Consider the following 11,669-nt stretch of genomic DNA (forward strand, 5'->3'; position numbering starts at 1 on the left):
AGGTCTTCATATTTTTAATTATATAAAAGTGTCAACTAAAAAAGGCAGGTTACAAAGCAATAACATATCTCACTTACATAAATGCTATAACTATCCCTCGGTATGTATAGAAAAATAAACAAAATATACATTTCGATATAAAATTTATTATAGATTGTATTTTTATTTGTTATGAGATTATGAGCCTAATTTTATTTTTCAAGTTTTTCACTTTGCTATTTTTATCATGAAATTAAATTAAAAAAAAAAAAGGAATCTTAAGGACGGTTGCCATATCCCAGCCATACTGGAGGACAGTCTTTCTCCTACCCTATACATTTCATGATGAACAGACCTCACCTGGAACCCAGAGTCCTTTCGGCACTGTGCTATACCCTCCCCAACATGAAAATCATTCTGCTATCAGTGGGAGGTGGAGAGATACGTTTATTAGAGAAAACATCCTTGCTGTCATACCAATGCCTGAAAGTAAAGTTTTGGATTATCCCATCCATGTCTACTCCATGACTGCAGAGAATAAATGCTCATGGTGCTTGGATACGAGCCCATAAAGCTCTAATGACACCTCTCTCCAACTGGTTTGTTTTGGTGATGGCTGTGGCCTCCATGATGGAGTAAGCATCAAAACCCATGACCAGCCCTGGCTGGTTTGGCACAATGAATTAAGTGTCGGCCTGTGGACTGAAGGGTCCCGGGTTCGATTCTGGTCAGGGGCACATATTCAGGTTGTGCGCTTGATCCCCAGTCGGGGCGTGCAGGAGGCAGCCAATCAAGGATTCTCTCATTGATGTTTTTCTCTCTCTGAAATCATTAAAAATATATTAAAAAAGAAACACCCATGACCACAGCAATTGGTACTATTTTCAAAAACAGAGCATGCATCCTCACTCTCTGATGAAGGATTTGTTCAGTGGCCAGGGCGTCAGGATTCCTGGGCTCCAGGCCCCATAGGTGACTCACAGCCAGCCGAAGGCTGGGACTCCTGGTCTCAGTTTCCCTGGCTTGCTTTGTTGATACTCTCTACCTACTGTGCAGGGTATTAATAGGAATGAGGTGCTTTGAACTCTGCAGATGAAAGAGGCTGGGGAAGCAGCACCCAATTATTATCCCCTATAAGGCCGGGCGTGGGAGCAGAGGTTGGCTGCTTTCATACTGTTCCAGCCACAGGAGCCTCCTCATAGCCCTTCACTCTGCTCTGGCTGTCAAAGCTGGAAAGCAAGAGCGGTCATCGCCATCTCAAGGCTATTTCTGAATAGATCTTCCTAAACTGCCCAAACCACCAGTGACCTATCTTCCTCTTGATTTGTGACTCAGTAATACTCTACAGGTGTCGAAATTCTTTCTTCCAACTGGTCTCAAATCCTGTGGGATATGGGCCATAATGTTTCACCATTAGTATCCACAATTAAGAAGTCAGCAAAGTGAACTATGAGAGAGCTAGGCTGACTGAAGTTCAAATACATCTGTTTCCTTTATATAAAGTGGGGCTTAGTAATAGTCCCAATCTTGTTTGTACCTCTAGAAGTTGCTGTGTGAACCACATGAGGACCATGTGTATGAAGGCACTTTGTAAAATGCCAAGCCCTTCACGGTGTATTAACAGGACCAAGTATCTGCAAATAAGACTTCTGGCACAACTGCCATCTGTCCCTCTTGTGCTGCAAGCTACGACTGCAAAACTAAGACTGCAAAACTAAGCCTGGGGTGCCACCTATTGGTTGCCAATATAAATTGCACTCAACCAGTTGCAAGAAGAGCAAAGAAAGTATTTCCAGTATCACCAGGATTTCCAACTTTAAACCACCTTAATTTTTGCCACCCCCCTCATGCCATATTATATACTTAATATTTTTCTTTAAACAATGCATTTTGTATAAATAATTTCATTTTAAAGTAAACTTTTAATTACTACTATAAATGGAAACTAGCTAGCACTTGCCAAAAATAGAATAAAACCGCGAAATGAATACAGTGAAAATAAAACATTAAGATCTAGCTAAAAAAAAAAAAAAAAAGATCTAGCTAAGAAGTATCCCCTGTAAACCTCAAGCTTCAGGATCAGTTAAAACTGGAGTGCACCATTGGAGAATAAGTGTTAAACCTCCGTATTATCCTGTTCTTTGGGGAAATATTGCCCTAGATGAAGAAATAGAACTCTTCTGAGAGAAAGTGACATTCACTCATTCTACCCCAGCTCCCTGGATGGTTGAAGAAAGCTTAAAAGTCACAACATGTAGGAGAAAATAAACTCTTGTATTCACATTCCACAATAGTCCAAGTGGGGCCAGGTGGCAGTGCCCAGAGCTCAGGAGCACCGAGGATGTGGTGGGTGCTCTTCTTGCACCACGTCTGACTTTTGGTCAGAAGTCCTTTGCAGGGCTGGGTGTCTCTTCATCAGCCTTCCATCTGGCTGGGAGGACTGTTCTTGGGTCTGCAGCCTGCTGAGCTGTCCACTGTTCACTGGGGCTACAGCTTTCCCCAGCAACTGGGTTACATGTCTTGTTCTCCAGAGCCCAGCCTGTTGTTACAGGTCCATGGCTTCTTGCTCCACTGACTGGTCTGAGGGTGCCAGGTACTTCTCCTGGATTCCCAGGGTGCTGAGAGAGGGCACGTCAAGGATGATAGCATGGGCAAGGATGGGAAACTGGTCTGGGTGGAATCTGACCTCTACTGATGCCCATCTTCCAACCATGTCTGGCAGAGTAATTCCATCCTTTTCCCTTCCTCTTAATTATAGCTTCAGGCAACAGGGACCAATAGGGTCTGAGAAGCCTATCAAAGCAACGAGACTCAAATGCTCCTCTTCCTCGAATTGCTGAGGATCAGAAGACCAGAATGCTAACCCTTCAACTCTGTTGTTATGACAAATGCTCAGTGCCAGACCATGGGGATTTAAATCCTGATTTAACATTTACAACATCTGTAAAACAAGAGTTGTTATGAGGATCAAGTGAGATAATGAATAGAGTGCCTAGCATGGCACCTGGCACACAGTAGGTGCTTAAGAAATGTTTGTGACTTCTCTTCTGCCAAAGGAGAACACAAGTGAGCTCAAAGAAAACAAAACATTTCTGCTTGGGCCACAGGGTGCCTTCTACCTCTCTGGGACAGCAGTAAGGACACAACCCAGATTCACAAGGACAAAGACCATGACACTGCTGATGGAACCCTGTAAGACTGGCTGGCCTGAGGCTGGGGTCTGAGTGGGAGATAGGGGTTGACCATGTTGGACACCATGGCTGCTCTACTAGATGACTCCAGTGTCAGCAACTGAGACTCTACAACCAGGGAGAGTGAGATTTGAACGGTTCTTCTAACACATGCTGAGTGAGGGACATTGGGGTCATCACTCTCAGAGCTCCAACTGCTTCATCTATAAAAGGGGATTGAATAAAGATTAAATAACATCCTGCAAATGGAGTATGTAGCCCACCAAATGATGTTCAGCTTAGACCTTTCTTTACCATCTCATGGATCCATCCATCAAATCCAACTCAACCCGACACAAACTGACTCTGAACCTGTGCCCTCTTCCCTTCACTTTTCCTCAGGAGGTAATGCTTTGTTCCTGTGCCAGGCAGTCCTGAGGATCATTTGCTTGACTTGGAATAACATCAAACCTGTCTTATCTCTGGCCTGAAGCGTACATTCCTGAGCAGGGCACATGAACCCTGCGTTCTCCTGCCTATCTCCTGGCACTATCACTGCTCCCCAGCCAGAAGTCCTGTCCTGCCCACAAGTCACCATTCTACTTGCAACCCCCCTCAAGACATGTCTCAGTCTTAAACTCCTATGCCTTTGTATACATTGTTCTCTTTGCCTTGAATTCCCTTTCCTCTTAATCAACCTGGCTAACCCTCACTTTGAGATGATGCACATCAAATGTCACTACCACTTTGAAGCTTTCTTTACCGACTCACTCATCAGCAGAGCTGACTTTCCCATGTTTATACCATTCCCTAATTGCCTAATACACAGAATAAAGTTGAACCTTAAGAAGATTAGGGTGGGGGGAGGGCAGAATCTAAAATCAGCATAAATGTATATGGTGAGAAATACTCTTAAAATTCCTTTGTAAAGTATATGATTATCTAATCACTAGGCTATACACCTGAAACCAATACAAAATAATATTGAACTGTAACTGAAAAATTAAAAACCAAAGCAATTCAGGGAATCAGAATAACAAAAAACCTTAAAATTCCTTAAATCACTTATTAAATACAGTATACATCAAGCATGTCAAACTTGTGGCCCTCGGGCCCCATGAGGCTCACACTGAATATTTTTGTGGCCCAGCCAACATAACGATATGTAAGAAATGTTTTAATAAAATTTTTGTAACTTAATTTTTATAATATCCTGTTATACATAATTATTAGTAACGAACTACAACATTCACTAATGACTGATTACTATAATTGTGTTGCATTCATTTCCCTTACGCACTTTACATGCAGGCACAACATTTCTCTCCACTAATACTAGCAGCGAATATTTTAGCAGCCGATTGCCACGTCATTAGTCCTGTACTGACTTGTTTGGTGTGCGCAACAGGAAATATTTTGCTTTCAGAGAACAAGAAAAATAATTTTATTTGCATTACACTTATTAATATGTGCAGTTATTCAGTGTCTGGTAAGTTAATGTTCAAGAAAAATATTAATTTTTATTAAAATGTTCTATTATTTTATGTTAACAATTAGTCATTTATTTCAGTCCTTTGTATTCAGCATGTCTCTATTGAAATAAACCTATGTTTCTATGAAGACTGAAGCTGTTTTTTTTGTGGCACATAAACTTAAACTGTTTATTTGGCCCGTGTTAGCATTTGAGTTTGATACGCTTGGTATACATGGTTTTATGAGTAGAATATGACTGTACATAAAGTAATGTACAGTGTGCAAAATATCACAGCCCTATTAAAGTGCCCTTTCCCTTTTTTGCTGAGTACGTGCAGTTGAATTGGCCATTAACAGCATGTTGTGTGAGGCAGGTCCTCATCCCTCCTTCAGGTACTTATTGCACACTCTGGTGCCATCATCTGTAACTAGTCTACTTCCCTGTGAACTTTGTTCCCCACGTGTGAAAGGGCCTGACAGTAAGTGGTGGCTGGAACTATTTTCCTCCCTACACAGGACTCTGGAGTGCACCTCCCCCACCCCTGCCTTGTCTCCAGCATCCCGTGTAGATACCAAATCTCTGAAACCAGCCTAGAAAGCCTGTCCTACCTCACATGTACTAGTAGCCTCTGTGACAGGAGAGACACCTACACATGACCTCAGCTCTACCACCTCCGGCCCAGTTTTGAAGGTCTAGCTGCCTCCCAGACAGCTCTGACGGTGCCAGATCCCCCTCAAACATAGCACATCTGCTAGCTCCCATCCCTTCCATTTCCATGACAAACCGACAAACCTTCCTCTTTCTTTTCTTACCTCAGTGACTAGCACAACCACCCATACCATCTAAGCCTGAAACCGGGAGTCCAAATTCTGCTCTACCTCTACCTATAACCACCTATCACCTTAATATTTTTCCAACTCACACACTTCTATTCTCACTACTAATGTTTCATCTCTTCTCTTCTAGAAACTGTAAACACTCTCCTGCCCCCAATCACATCCCTTAAATGCATTTCCACACTTGGAGGGGCTTTTCAAAAATGTACATTTGTTCATACCCTGAGCAACACTGCTCGCCCATGAGCCGAAGTCCACATTCCTTAGCAGGGCACTCAAGCACCCCCATCGCCAGCCTGTACCTCCTCCTTTCCCCTTCACACTCAAGACACCGGGCAAACTGAACCCCTTACCTCTCTTTCAAGTGACGAATGCGCTTTCATTCCTGGGTCTCTGTATTTTTGCTCCTTCTGATCAATATCTTCCCATGTCCTAAGGTACAACCAACCCTGAAGCTGTCTAAGGGGCCAGCCTTTGAACATGAAAGACAGTCACCGGGGGCCCAATAGGTCAAAATGAATCAGTCATCTACAAAGGTGTAAGTAGCTATTCCTGAGTCCCATACACTACCCACCACCCACCCCCACTGGCTGTGGCTAAGAGGCTAGAGAGCAAGGATACGAGGAGAAATGGAAGTCAGCTCCCATTGCAGCAGACATCATGGCCTCCAGGCTTCGCTGCTCTTGGACCCCGAAGCAGTAGCCGTTGGCTTTATCCACAGCCTGCAGAACCCGCTGGATACTCTCCTTGTCCTGGGCAGGGAAGAGAGAAAACAGCTCTGTGAGTGAAACAGAGGTGTGGAATTGATGTTGTACCAAACTGCTTGCAATCCCCAACCCCCACCTCAATCTTGCCTCCTGAAGTCTCTGTATATGCAGCTTCGCTGGCCTGAAGTAGTTCTACATGTTCCCAGAGGCCTGGCTACATTCCATTTTTCTGACCACCACCCCACCTAATTTAGAACAGGTAAGCTCCTCAATGCACAACCATAGTTCCCTGGATTTATTCCTACTGTAGCTCTGATCCTACCGTCTTACTAACTACTAGTAAGTTATTAACTCATCTGCCTCCCCTACTTGACTGATCTTCAAGGTCGAGGTATTTCCAGTGCCTGGCACAGTACTTAGCTAGCAGTAGGCACCCAATAAATATGCATGTAACCTATTTATTTATCCACATAAAAGTAATAAGTACAATTCATACATCACATGATAGGAAGGAAAGATCAAAATAATGCATTAAAGCCCTGGCCGGTGTTTCTCAGTTGTTAGAGAGTCAGCCCTCGCACTGAAGGGTCACAGGTTCGACTTTGGGTCAAGAGCACATACCTGTGTTGCAGGTTTGATCCCTGGCCCCGGTTGGGGGGTGTGCGGGAGGCAAATAATTGATATGTCTCTCTTATACTGATGTTTCTCTCTGTCTCCCCCTCCCTCCCTCCCGTACACTCTCTCTAAAAATCAATGGAAAAAATATCCTTGGGTGAGGATTAATAACAACAAGGTATTACAGTTCTTACCACAATGCCTAGTTTAGAAAACCTGGCCCTAGCCGGTTTGGTTCAGTGGATAGAGCATCGGCCTGCTGACTGAAGGGTCCCGGGGTCGATTCCGGTCAAGGGCACATGCCCAGGTTGCCGCTTGATCCCCAGTGGGGGGCATGCAGGAGGCAGCTGATCAATTATTCTCTCTCATCATTGATGTTTCTATCTCTCTCTCTGAAATCAATAAAAATAAATAAAAGTATTTAAAAAAACAACAAAAAACTGCCCTTGACCATTTGGCTCAGTGGATAGAGCATCGGCCTGTGGACTGAAGGGTCCCGGTTTTGATTCTGGTCAAGGGCATATGCCTGGGTTGCGGGTTCAATCCCCAGTGTGGGGTGTGCAAGAGGCAGCCGATCAATGATTCTCTCTCATCATTGATGTTTCTCTCCTTTCCTCTCTGAAATCAATAAAAATATATTTAAAAAAAAAAAAAAGAAAACCTGCAGTAAGTGGTAGTTAAGATTAATATCATAGGTTTAACCTCATTTTTAGAGAAGAGTGTGGCATTAAAAAGGGAAGAAACAAGTTTGCTCAAGTCCACATACTGCAGAAAGGACTCAAACATGCACGGGTGTCTCCCAGGTTATCTTTGCAGGGTGAAGGTGAGAGGCACACGGGTTGATACTACTTTGCAAAGTCAATAAGCAGTTGCTCATCTTGAAGGAGCCCGACAGACTTATCCCTGACCTTGGTCAAGTCCCTTGCTGGTAACTTTCAGGGAACATTTGTGGAGAGGACCCAGCAACACAAAATAGATAGGGCTAAAGTTTGGACCAACCTCTTTTAGTGGAATCCTGCCCACCAGAGCCCCTGCTACCAAAACCAAGGGGGACTGAATGATAGCATGACCTAGGACAACGACCACTGTTTGAGCCTCAAAGCCTCCTGTACTCTTGACTTGGAGAGGTCCAAGGCACTGTCAGAGCCTATACCAAGGGAATAGGCCTCTTAGTCCATGGTACCTGGATGTTGAGAGGAATGAAGGAGACCAGGCTGTAGTCTTCAATGAGCTGCACCAATTTCTCATTGAGCTGACGATAGTGGCGGAAGAAAGGGTCAGAAGCCAGGTGGTCAAGCAAGTAGGAGAGGTCCAGGACCTCTGTGTAGTAGTCCAGGTTGAAGGCTAAGGAGAGAAACCAGTCAGGAGCAGGTGGCATCAGGCTAAAACCCCAAGGACAGAGACCATATTTTTTCTTCCTTCCTCTGCCTTCATTCTCTCACCAGCTGGTTCTGTCATTACTAGCTGTATGGACAGATACCCACCTCATGGGGCTGCTGTGAGGATTAAATGCTATGAACCTCGTGCCTGGTACAAAGAAGTGCTTGATTAGTGGTAGCAAATAATGATACCGAACGTGTACCAAGTACAGTACTTGGTGCCGCCCTCATGAAGCTCAGGTAGTACCTCCAGGACCCAGCACACACTGTAAGGACTTTAGCAGGGTGGCATCTGGATAAATCTCTTTCCCTTTCTGGGCCAGTTCCTTCTTAATGTAAAACGAGCAAACCAGACTAGATGACTCTGGGGTTTCTGACTCAGTTCTATGTCTACAAACTTCCCACTAAGAGAAGTAAAGTGGGCTTGCACTGTCCATTTCAGCCTGGAAAACTCAAGTGGTTGGGCTATTCGGCAGGTGAGCTGAGGAAACAGGCTGTCAGAGATTGATCAACTCACTGGTGTGCTCTGACTTCCACGCTCTAATCAGCTCTAATTAGAAACTGACACCACTACAAGGAAGAATGTCTAAGCATTCCAACAAACTTCTTGGGTTGCTTGACAGGTAGGTTTCTCAATGAGAATTAAGAAACTAGAGCCAGGTACATTTGGGTTTAGATTTCACCTCAACTAACATACTAGCTGTGTGATTCATGTAAGGACTCTGGGCCTCAATGGCCTCATCTGATTTGCTTATCAGCCTTTTGTGAGGACGCCTATCAAGAGACAGGGCTAGGAAGGTTAAAGACCACCATGTAGCCACCTGGTGGAGGCTGTGAAGGGAGTGAGAAGCTTTGGATGACTACAAATCTGCACATAGGTAAAATGGGGCTTCTGGGCTTGCCCAGAGATGGACCAGGGCTCTGAATGACCAGGAAGTGCTGACATTCCTCCCTCCATGTCCTGCCTTCGCTGAACAAGGCCCTTACAATCACTCTCCCAATGACTTCCCTTACTGCTCACTTCAGCTGTTCTTCTTTGTGGCTAGAGATGCTATTTAGGGAACTGATGCCCCAGCTCAGCAGAGCACTAACATTGCAGAAAAGAAATGCTAGCCACAGGGTCCTTATGCAACTCCCCTGCCTCAGCAGCCTGCTTTTCCCTCAATCTTCTCCACCTTGACAAATGGCACCCTTATTTGTACACTGGCTCCGTCAGAAAAACCTGAGTGTCATTCTTAATTTCTCTGTCTCCAGGTCCAATCCACAAATAAATCCTATTTCTTGAGCAAGTTTTGAATCTCATTTTCTCCATTCCCACCACCACTGCTTGGGCTGCTGCAAAAATACGAAAGGAGCTGTTTTCATTCTTGCCCCTTTCAATTCATTCCCAAAGCAGCCAGAACGACCTTTTCAGTTCGTGCTATTCCCTTGCTTAATATTCATCAATGACTTTCCTCTGTTTAAATAGTACAAGTTTTGGCCCCTGCCAACCTCTCTGACCTCATTTCCTACCATCCTTGCCCTAAATGCTATCTCAGCTACCCTGCCCCCACCTTCCTTGGAAACAAATAAACGCTTTGCTACCTGAGGGCCTTTACTCACTACTGGTCCCTCTGCTTAGAACAGTTCTCCCTTAGCTAGCTCCTCACCGTTCAGGTCTCAGCTCAGATGGCACTGCTCACTCCCCACCACTCACTGTCCATCATTTCGTTTTAATTCCTTCATAATACATATTACCATCTATAGTTTTCTTGTCCCCAAAACCCAGAACAGTAAATGGAACAAAATAAATGGGGAGAGGTCAGCACCTGACTGTGGCTATGATCACCAGGTCCCTGGAGGAAGCTTCCTTCAGCTGAGATCTCTGCATCACTCCAGCCCAGCCACTGCCCTACACCTTGCCTGGCCCAAACAGGAGCACTCACCTAGCTTCCCATAGTGCTCAATGAGGTCCATCTTGGAGAGGAGGTTGACGTGGGGCAGCTCTACATGCAGCATGGTGGCCAGGGAGGTACATAGCACTGAAATGAACTTGGCGGGGTCTGTGCAGTAGTGAGAATCTACCAGATGGACAGCAGTCAGCTGGGAGGGGAGGGAGAGACAGGATGTGAGTGGCCTGGGGAGGCAGGGAACATCAGGGCCTATATACCTCCCCCATCAGATTGGGGATGCCTGTCTTCCCCATTAGTCTTTTCCTTCTGTTTCGTTCTAACGGCCACAACTCATTTCCTTCTCCCAGGAGATATGGGCATTTTTCTTAGAAGATGCCTTGGGCTGAGCCTCCCAGTGGGCAACTGGTTCAATTTCCACTACATCTGACTCCAATCTTTCACTTACTTTTGCCCCCAACTCACAACAACAATCGCCACGCTATTTTCCACATAACTCCTTCCATACTTGTAATAATCCCAAATTGGGTGCTAACACATCCATTTACAGATGAGAAAACTGAGATTCAGAAAGATCAACTGACTTGCCCAGGATCACACAGTGTCAGTGACAGAGCCAGAATTCGAAATTATACCAGTTATAGTCCAAAGCAACTCTGCGCTTGCCTCCCTGTGTGACATGGGGGTGTGGCATGCCCTCCCTGTCTTAGTTCCTTCATCTGCAAAATGGGCCTGCCCGACCCAAGACGCACCCTGAGGTCCCACTGGGCCATCTGGGAGAAGATGCTGCGCAAGGAGCCATGGTGCGTGCAGAGCTCCACTTGGCCTGGGCAGTCGAAGAGGAAGTAATGGCCACGGAGGGGGTCAAGCTTGGCCCGCAGCCAGTCCAGATTGGCCTCCAGGTACTCCATGCAGTACAGCAGGCCGCCGTTGGGCCCCAGCCGCAGCGCGTCCATCACGTCGCCCAAACCCACCAGCTCGCTCACGTCCACGGCGCACTCGTACGGCAGCCCCTCGTTGGCCGGGTCCAAGTTCACTACCGCCACGCGCCGGCCCATCGCGCGCAGGAACTCGCTCATGCCCAGGCAGTATGTGGTCTTTCCCGAGCCCGGCGGGCCGATCACAGCCTGTCCAAAGGCCGGGGTCCGAGCGGCCCCCGCCATGGCCCCGTGCGCAGCAGGAAAGCTCGGCGGGGAAACAAGGCGGGCGACCGCGCCAGAGACGAGAGCCGAGGGCGACGGGATTCCCGACGTGACTTTGGGGGGTGGCGCGGTGGCGGAGCCCCGGAGTTGCCTACGGTGGAATAGCAGGGAGCCCAGCAACGCAGAGTAAACCGCCCGGTACTGAGCACCCCAGCAACTTCCGGAAGACGTCGGAAATGATAGGGTCCCGAAGAGGAAGTCCCGCCCTCACGGTGACGACACAGCTTAGCGCCAAAGGTCGTGGCGGCGCGCTGCATTTCACCACCAGCGAGGAGATGGGTTGGGGTATGGGGCAAGGAAACTTTCGGGATTTACCCAACCTTCCTCTAAGGCCCAAATTAGAAGACAAAGAAATCCGGTCATAAACTTCTTAAAATATATATATATATATATATATATATATATATATATTTATATA

General features: G+C 46.1%; 1 protein-coding gene across 1 annotated transcript; it reads right to left on the minus strand.

Moving 5' to 3' along the window:
- On the minus strand, positions 1-11,518 carry GPN2 (GPN-loop GTPase 2). Its single transcript, XM_008148029.3, has 5 exons — positions 10,802-11,518; positions 10,086-10,242; positions 7,965-8,125; positions 6,081-6,211; positions 1-2,597 (listed from the first exon to the last, which is right to left on the minus strand). The coding sequence occupies exons 1-5, from the start codon at positions 11,210-11,212 to the stop codon at positions 2,525-2,527; spliced, it is 933 nt and encodes a 310-aa protein (XP_008146251.1). The 5' UTR covers positions 11,213-11,518; the 3' UTR covers positions 1-2,524.
- Between the last annotated feature and the right edge of the window lie 151 nt (positions 11,519-11,669).

Source organism: Eptesicus fuscus, chromosome 9 (genome assembly GCF_027574615.1).
Source record: "Eptesicus fuscus isolate TK198812 chromosome 9, DD_ASM_mEF_20220401, whole genome shotgun sequence".
Taxonomy (NCBI): domain Eukaryota; kingdom Metazoa; phylum Chordata; class Mammalia; order Chiroptera; family Vespertilionidae; genus Eptesicus; species Eptesicus fuscus.

Excerpts from the sequence above, each read along its gene's own strand:
- GPN2 (XM_008148029.3), bottom strand. The coding sequence starts at position 11,212 with ATGGCGGGGGCCGCTCGGACCCCGGCCTTTGGACAGGCTGTGATCGGC. Across the intron at positions 8,126-10,085 it reads TGAGCACTATGGGAAGCTAG|CCTTCAACCTGGACTACTAC; the intron begins GTGAGTGCTCCT and ends TTCTCTCCTTAG. Across the intron at positions 6,212-7,964 it reads TCATTCCTCTCAACATCCAG|GACAAGGAGAGTATCCAGCG; the intron begins GTACCATGGACT and ends TTCCCTGCCCAG.